The sequence below is a fragment of the Rhea americana genome, unplaced genomic scaffold, assembly GCF_003343005.1.
Source record: "Rhea americana isolate MKP2758 unplaced genomic scaffold, rheAme1 scaffold_126, whole genome shotgun sequence".
Lineage (NCBI taxonomy): Eukaryota > Metazoa > Chordata > Aves > Rheiformes > Rheidae > Rhea > Rhea americana.
The window spans coordinates 2,009,314-2,018,210 of record NW_028185328.1 but is presented as its reverse complement, the minus strand read 5'-3'; the positions used below and the strand labels follow the sequence as shown (position 1 = coordinate 2,018,210).

Sequence of the window (8,897 nt, the reverse complement as noted above, 5' to 3'; positions counted from 1 at the left end):
AACAGGGAGGACAGAAAACCAACAACAGAAAAGGCCATTGGCTCTATTTCTGAATCAATATCAAATGGTTAGGAATGACCACATTGTGGTTTCTGCACTGAGGCATTGTTCCTATGCACACTGTACCTACAGGAATGGTTGCTCAGCGATGTCCAAGCTCTCATCATTTGCATCCCACCTGCCCAGCCTCCCCTTCCCAAGAGGAGTGGGCACTTGCAATCTGCACATTATGGTCCTGCAGGTCAGTCTTGCTTTCTTTTCCTTCTCTGGACAAATGCACACATGCACACACCCACATAAACATGAGCAAGCACTTGTATGTAGTGGGAGCTGCTACGCTGATACTTGAAGGCTGAGTGCCAGGCAGGTGCTGGTGGGACAGAAGAAAAGGTTGAAAAAAAGAAAGGATGCAGACAGACTCTTGTGAGCAAGACAGCCAGGACTCAAAAAGACAACAAGGAGGCTGGAGTGGGTATGCCATGGGAACTTCTGTTGCAGCTGCCCCGCTCTCCTCACCCTTCTTCTCTGCCCGACTGATCTCTCAGCATCATGTCTCACAAGGCAGGACATTATCTACAGCAGGATGAGCATATGTACACACGGACTGTTCCTTTTGCATGCTTATAGAGAGCAAGAGTAAGAGTGAGAGAAAGAAAAAGAGAGGACAGAGAGAGAGAGAGAGAGAGAGAGACCCACACATACGCACATGCACACATGCATGCACACACACACACACGCACAGAGAGAGAGAGACATACACTGGAGAAAGAGAAAGACACCTGGTCAGATTGAGGGGGAGAGGAAGAGAATTAAAAAAGAAAATAAAAATATGCTTTTAGTATAGCTGACATTTAGTTCAGGCCAGAGAGCATGATGCTGCACAGAGGATGGTACAGGAAAGAAGGATTTAGCAAGGGCCTGGTGCACAGGATGAACTGAAGAGAGGAAGGGGTTCTTCACAGGACACCAGTGTGTAGAGAGCTTCAGATGACTTGCTCTTGGTTTCTTTTTTTTCTTTTTTCTTTTTTTTTTCTTTTCTTTTCCTTTTTTTTTTTTTTTTTTTGCAAAAGTATGAACTGGCTGAGCATCAGCTCACAAAAATGACCAAGGGCATCCAAAAAGTTAAGCGGCTACAATCATTGAAGCAAAGACCGCTTTCAGCAAAACAAAGAAATAGGATGAAGGAAGAAAGGCAAGGGAGTACAGAAAAGAGGAAGGAGGAGAGAAAAGAAAAGGGATCTTCTCTTTGACTGGCTTYGTGGGTTTTGCTGGTCTGTTTACATTGCAGTGTTCTCTGGCGACACAATCCTTGCTGGTGCCCCGTTCTTTCCCTCGCTTTGTGTTGCCTCCTAGATGGTCAGTCACTTGACAGCCGGCTTGTCAGAATTCAGAATAAATGTTGCTGAGTCGTCTTTGCTGTGATTTTTTTTCCTTTCCCCCCCTTCTTCGCTCCTGAACACACAAAAGTTGTGAAAGAAACAGTCCTCTCTCTCTCTCTCTTTCTCCTTCTTTCTCTCTCTCTCCCTTCTCTTCGCTCTGTCTCCTGTAAAACGCGTTGTTTTGTGTGTTGTTGTTGTTGTCGTCGTGTTTTTTTAATTATTATTATTATTATTTTAAATTCTGATTTGTATTAACATTTGCTGAGTAGGCAGAGCAGGGATGCTGCCAGCAGCCACAGTGGGACGGCCAAACTCATGGAGCCGCTGTCTACTCTCCCTGTGCCGGGTCCTGCAGGGTACGAGAAGGAAGAGAAAAGAGCACAAGATTACATGATGGGTGGAGACAGCAGGGTTATATGGGAACACAGCTGTATGCTTAAAAGGCAAGGCTGGCTCCAGGGCTGTTCTTGCAGGAAGGGGCTGGGGCCAAAGACTGGGAAGAATATCATGGGTGAGGGCTTGGGCGAAGCTTGGTCTGGTGCAACTGGAAGCTCCCCAGAGCTTCTCCCCTGCCAGCCAGCCCATCAGTTCCCCATCAGCCTCCCTTCCTGTGCAAGGCTCCAACTTTCGACAACTTTACCAAAGCAACAGCTAGTTTGGAGAAACCAGGCTCAGAGCAAGGGGGAACACACACCCATGGCCACGGGTCCCGTCCCGCCTCTCACGGCGCTTCTCACTGGAAGACGCTCGCTGCCTTGCACAGCAGCTCAGCCAACACCTTTGCACTGTTGTGCCCCTGCTGCCTCCAGTGCAGCACCTCCCTGCTCTACCTCCTTCTCGGGGTGGCCCTTGAATGCCAGGACTTGTTATAATTCTGCGCATTGACGAGTGTCTGTTTGCAGCCAGACACCGGCTCCTCAGGGGCTGATTCATCACTGTGGTCCAATCAATAAAACATGGGCCCAGTCAGTGGATGCCTCCTCTCCCAGGGGGTGTGCCGTAATTATTTATTTCTTAATGAGGATGGAGGGCGATTTCACTATAATGTTTACGTCCCTGTGGCATGACACCTCCAGAGCAAGTGTGCAGGGTGTGCCAGGGAAGCTTTGCTTTTTCGCGAGGAGGTGGGGGGAGGGGGTGGGGAGGAGGAATGAACCTGGCTGTGTGTGCGCACGCATGCACATGGGGCTGTCGGAGGGGGGCGGGGAGGGAGCACTCTGCCGCAGCAACAAATAACGCAGACTCGCTCCAGGAATATTAAGTGCTAACACTCCTGACATCTTCTCATTCATCCTCTCATTTATGGGTTTTCCTTTTCTGCAAGGCTTTCAAGACAGGGATGCTGTTTTAAATTCACCCTGCAATACCAAGCATTGGCAGTCTTTTCTTTGTAACGGGGCAGGGTGTACATGGCTGTGGTTTCATAAATGCATGCTTATCACATCTATATCTATCTATCTATGTATAAATATACATGTACGTATACATATGTATATGTAGTGTTTTACACAGAAGAGGTATGGGAAGATGCCGAAGTGTGGAGATGGGTGTAACTCTATACATCAGGACTGATTCTCCTGTGAAAGAAGACATGCTTATTAGACAGATAGAGCTATTTCTAATGGGGGGGGGGGAGGAAAAAACAACCCTTTTCAGGACACCCCAGAGGGACCAAAGTGCAATTGCTCTGTCTCTCAGCCTACAGACTTTAACAGACAAAGAGCCCTTCTCTGCTGGGTGGAGCACCAGCTCCACAGACTTATTCAGCAACACAGTTGCTATTAAATTCTAGCTGGTGCCTAAAAGGAAGCAAATCCAAGAAAGATGTGCCYGGAGTCCCTGAAATTCTGTAGCAATTTCATTTGTGTGATTTCTTCCTCCTTTACTTGCTGGATCTGCTGTGCGTGCCCTGATCTTATTCTTTCTTTATTACAGAACTACGTGCTGAATTGYGTGGGTAAATTATATGCCATCTTTGACTTCTTCATTTTAGTTATTCCTTGCTCGCTTTTTTGTGGCTTGCTTCTTGTTTTGGGCAAGAGGAACTATTTTTCCCCTCTGAATTTGGGAACACTCAAGTTTAGCAAAGGCACCTACCTGGACCTATTTCTCAGAGAGAGCATCTGTTATGGCTAATTATTTGGGTGGGGGGGGTAAGGCCTCTCTGCAACTATTTGCATCCCAAGTCAGCATCTGAGAGGTCCCCCTGGCTCAGCAAATCATCAGGAACCCTCCAGGGAATGTTGCCCACTAAATGTTTTCAGGCACCATAGTCCTACTATTTGGCTAAAATACTATTTGTCTAAGACATCCATGGATGCAGCTGGGAGAGCTATGCAGTTGCACCTGCCCAGGACTGTGTTAACGAAGGTGCAAGGGGATCTCACGGCCACCAACCCCCTCCTTGACACACATAGGGCGCACATGCAATATCTGAGCTACAGGATGCACATTTGGAGGAACATAACACTCACCAACACTGCAGAGGTGTACGTAGCCTTGACCTTGCTTGGGTACTACTGCCTATACATTTAAGGGCATGGCTCTGGGCTGTGTATGAGGGATAGGGTGGCACGGCATGGCACTGAAGGAGAGGGCCACCMCAGCATCTGTTCATGCTCAGTTTAATCTGTGAGGTTGTGTGATGAAGCCTGTGGATAGCTGAAGAGCCAGGACTCCCATCTCCATGGCTGAAAAATAAGGTGAGCTGCATGTTCCCCTGTTTCTCTGCTAAATTCCCTGCCAGGTGGCAATGAGGCGGTGGGGCTGGTTGTGCAAGCCCCTCTACGTGCCCTTGCAATCATCTGCATGACAACAACATACACTAATACCAAACAATTGTTTGTACCAGGGGGTCTGTGTGTGGTTGTGAGGGTGCCAGACAGCACACTAAGCTGAGACCCATGGTGGGTCAAACTTACTACAACACTTACACATATCCCTGGAAGCTGTATGTGATATCTGCRTGTTACCAGAGAGCTAGAGAAATTTATTGTAAGATGTATTTTAAAGATGTGGGCAGGTTAAGACACAAACCAAAACAAATCTTGAAAATCTTGCAAATTTAAGCTTTGGGAAACTAATTACKCAAAAACTCAAAAAGAGAAGTGAGTAAAAATGTTAGAAGAGAATAAAATTCATGTTCTGAATGACTTTTTGAGCAGGAAATAGTATCTACTTTCARTTCACTCTGGCTATCACATTTAGTCCTTGTGTGTAGCTGCACCTCTTGCCGTCTGTATGTGTGTGTGTGTGCGCACGTGTGCATGCACATKCACTGATGATGTGTGGGTGCTGAGGCACCTACGCAGGTGAATGTCCACACTGGGCGTACACTAACGCACCTGCAGCAGCACATGCTTATCACACACACCAGTACACACGTATGCATACACCCACAACCACACATGTATGACACCCACGTGTGCACACACACACACAGACCTGTGTACACACCGACATGCACACACTCCCATACAAACCTTAATCCACTCACACGTGCTCATGCACATATATGCACACATGCAGAGAGAAGCAGGTACACCCCACCCCATGTGCATGCACCCACMTCACACGTGTGTGCGTAACCCCCCATGCCCCCATGTGTACACACACGCACCACACGCAGTCCTACCCACACATCCATCCGCAATATGCACATCCCCCATCTGCATGCACACACATGCGTGCAAACATCCCCCAACACACATGTGCACACACAGATAYACACCCCCCCGCTATCCCCCACACTGCAGACAGATGCGATGCATATTCCCTCCCAGCACACGCACGCCCCCCGATCCTGTTGTGCACACTCAGACGCACACCCTGTTCACACCGATGCATACACAGATGTGCACACATGCACAAAGAGCCCCCCCCCCCCAAATACACACATAAACACTCGCACACGAAGCCTACACGCGCATCCCGCGGTCTCTGGCGCCGTCTGGCGACCGCCCGAGCCCACGTCGTGGCCGCCGCCGCCGCCGCGCGCGAGAGCAGCCCCACGGCAGCAGCCCCACGGCAGCCCGGGCGCCCCGTGCTGCACATGGGGCTGTCGGCGAGGGCAGGGAGAGATGACTGGAAACAAGCGCTGCTGTGAAGTGGATACCGTCTCTGCAAATGCACCCACACGCACTCTCCCACTCAACTTCAGTGGGTTGCTACCACCTGTAAGCGTGCAATTCATTCGATGGAGAATCTCTAGGAGTGAAGCAAAGCAAGCTGTACATGGCCCGACTGAATCATCCACGGGAGTGCTCACACCTGACTCAGCCAAGGTACAGACCTGGGCCGCTGGGTCAGAGCTCAGCTACCTCTACAGTGAGTCAAGTCTGCACTCCCTTGTGCCAAAAAGCGAAGATTTGTCTCCTTTAAAGGGCACAAGGGTGGTGGTGGCAAGGGGATTGGCAAATAGTTGTCATTTTCTCTGTAGTCTCCCAGCTTGGTAACCTTGAGCCTGTGTTGTGTGAGTTTGCTCTTCAAGCTAATCTCCTGGGCTAATCATTCCCTTGCAGTCTGGCAGTGCTGGCAAGTTCATGACCGTGCRGTAACTTTGAAGGGGGTTTTCTTTCCCTGTAGCCAAGGAAATTGGGTTTCTGATGATGAGTTAATACGAATACTTGGCAGCATTTCACAAAAAACAAAAACAAAAAAAACCCCAAAAAAMTAAACAAAAAAAAACTTAAGGAACCCCACATCCCAAATGACTAAACAAGTCGGATMACATTAATCTAATCAGGAAGGAACAGACTGAAAATTGGCAAAGGCAAAATGATTGCCTTTCTCTTTGTCAACCCAGATAGTTAGATATCTGGTGCAGATACAGGTGGACCACTGCCACATTGACTAACTGTGCTACAACGGCCTCATGGGGCACTACACCTCCTTTTTCCTGAGCACACATCCATGCTGCACGTTCAGCCTGGGTGATTTGCATTGGTGTCAGAGTATGAARCAGCCTTGGCTAAGTTTTACAGAGCAGTAGATTAGTGCCAAAAGGAACCACGCGAGGCCTCCTAACCCATCCCCTCTTCCTGCTGCTATCCATGTCCTACCTGAAGTTTAACCACAGCAAAGACAAAGCCATGCTACTGTGGCCTCGCCTCTCCTGCCCACATGCACGCAATGGCACCAGCCTCACACGGAGCTGCTCCAGGAGGCTTTTCCCAACGTTTGCGGGAGAACATCTCTAGTCTCAGACACGGATATGAAAGAGCAGGAAAGACCACACCAAACTTCAGTGATTTCACCTTGTGCCTCAYTGTCCTGCATGCAAACCCTTCCACTCAACTGAAAACTCGAGCAGCTGCACACTTTCATGCCAAGTGTGCTGCTTAGGCTATGCTACGAGAGCTTTATCAGCCTTATAAGCAGGGCCTATGGCACCAGTTATTATTAAGGTTGCCTGACCTTTTCCATTATAAGACCCTGTTTGCTTATCACTTTACAAGCATTAATAGGGCAGGTGGAATGTTTCCATGCTGCGTGTTTGCCTTGGGCTGATTTTAAGTGGAAAAACAACAGCTAAAATAGTTCTGCTGTTTCGGCAACAAGACTTGAGGARGAACAAGGTTTTTGGGGATTTTTTWTTATTATTATTATTTAGTTGTAAAGAAAGAAAGCTGATGATGCTCTCTTAGAACATTTTTCTGCTCTGGTACCTTGGCCCAGAGCATTGTAATGGCACAGGGATTTGATCTCTCAGCAAAAGCTAAAAAGATGCACAAAACTATCTGCCTTACATATCATCCCCCCCTCTAGCCCATTTTTTCTTTTTCTTTTTGGTTATGGCTCATGAACTGCTGCTACTCCTGTGAATGCTGTAAGAAAGGACAGAGGAAGAAGGGTGGCGAAACCTGGGTGAGATGCAGAGGGCAGGAAGCAGGRTGTTCCTTCCCTAGCAAAAAACTCAGAAAGATGGTAAAGCTGAGGGCTTCTCTGTTCCTCAAAACCAATCTGCCTCAGGGAGGCGCACACCACAGGAAAAGAGCTCTGCTGGATCAGACCAGAAGTCTTGTCTACTACACAGTGCCAGCCCCAGCAAGTCCTTAGTGAGGGTCGAGGGTGTGAGCACAGGTCCAGCAAGTTGTGACACTGGCCTGCAATACTCTCTAAGCTTCCGCTGGCTTGGAGTTGTCCTGAACCAGTTGTGGTTGCACTTAACAGTACTCGATAGATTCAATTTTTCTTCCTTGAACTCTTCCAGTCACTTTTAGACTCTYTGAATGCTTCCGTATCCACAAATTCCCTCAGCTTTCAGGGATCACAGTGACAGTCACCTGCCAGTGATATTAGGGCCACATGTTAAATTTGGTGGCTGTGCTCTACTGTGGTTTTAGGCCCTTGGTATTAACAAAAAGCTTGGCACACTGCCTGTTACTCATTGCTACCTGAACTGGCTAGATTAAAAGTACCTCATTCATTCCTTCCTTTGCAGTTTCCTCTGCTGACTGCAGGATAGCCAGGCTAAGGAAGCTCCTTGCTCAGTGTGGGAAGAATTAGCTAGGGTGTGTTCAAGCCTCTGCAGGAATCAGGTCTGTGAGCTTTTTGTCAAGGAAACTGTTAAGAAAGAAGCTACCTGTTGTTAACAGATCGGAGGCCACCAAATGCTCGGGTCCCAAATTGCACAGCTGCAGGTCTTTTCACCAAACTTGAAGCATGGATGGATGCTGTGCAGGAGGCTAAAAGGAGCACAATTTTGTTGTGCGAGGACTTAATACGGTGCCCCTAAGGCTTAAGCAATTAACAGTCCAGTGGTGTCTCCTCTGTGACAAAGGCTCAACCTCAAGAGACCAGGCTAGCTGCAGAAATCACTGACAGGAGCAGGCTTCTAAATCTGTACTTTGTGGGATGAATAAAATGGTATTTTTCTCTCCTTGCCTTCATGCCATGAATTTATAGTGCTATATGGCACTGACACACATATAGACTTGGCTAAGTGCTGGCTGGGCAGCTAGTGGCCAAGGCCAGAAGGCTGCCTGGGAGGCCTATACATCTGCCTCATGGCTGGCATCGTCCCCTCAAAGGGTACAGTGCCCATTCAGGGCTGGGGTTGCATAAGGAGGTGATGAATGTGGGTGGAAGCTGATGTTAGGTCAGAGGCATACGGAAGAGGCCAGTATGGTGGGGGAATATGGGAAAGGGGTAATATGGACTCAGGTTACATGATGCAACACCTGCACTACCCCAAGGCTGCCACAACACGGGGAACCATACCAGAGAGTCTATAATTGAAATGGTAACATGGGCACACTCAGCTCAGGATTTTGAAGTGGGCAAGAGCAGAAGATACCAGCCTAGGCTAGGGTGGAGAAGCCTAAGAGCTTATGTGAGCATGAAGGTTGGACAGGTAAGGCTCTGGGAGAAGGGGGCCTCTGAGGAGAAAAGGCAAGCCCAGATCATGCGTAGGGAAGCAGGGATGCTGGGGGAGAGACAGCTATGGGAGAGTGCATGAGCAGGAGTTTGTGAGTGAGTGCTGTGAGGTTTTTTTTGGTTTTTTTTTGTTTTTTTTTT

At 48.4% G+C, this 8,897-nt stretch overlaps 1 protein-coding gene across 1 annotated transcript in view; it reads right to left on the bottom strand.

Annotated features, from left to right (window-relative positions):
* Nucleotides 1-1,002: 1,002 nt before the first annotated feature.
* LSAMP (limbic system associated membrane protein) overlaps nucleotides 1,003-8,897 on the bottom strand; it is a 319,948-nt gene continuing 312,053 nt past the window's right edge. Inside the window, exon 7 of the mRNA XM_085326037.1 lies at nucleotides 1,003-1,728. Within this exon, the coding sequence (XP_085182163.1) occupies nucleotides 1,631-1,728 (98 nt within the window). The 3' untranslated portion in view covers nucleotides 1,003-1,630. The remainder of the gene's footprint in view (nucleotides 1,729-8,897) is intronic.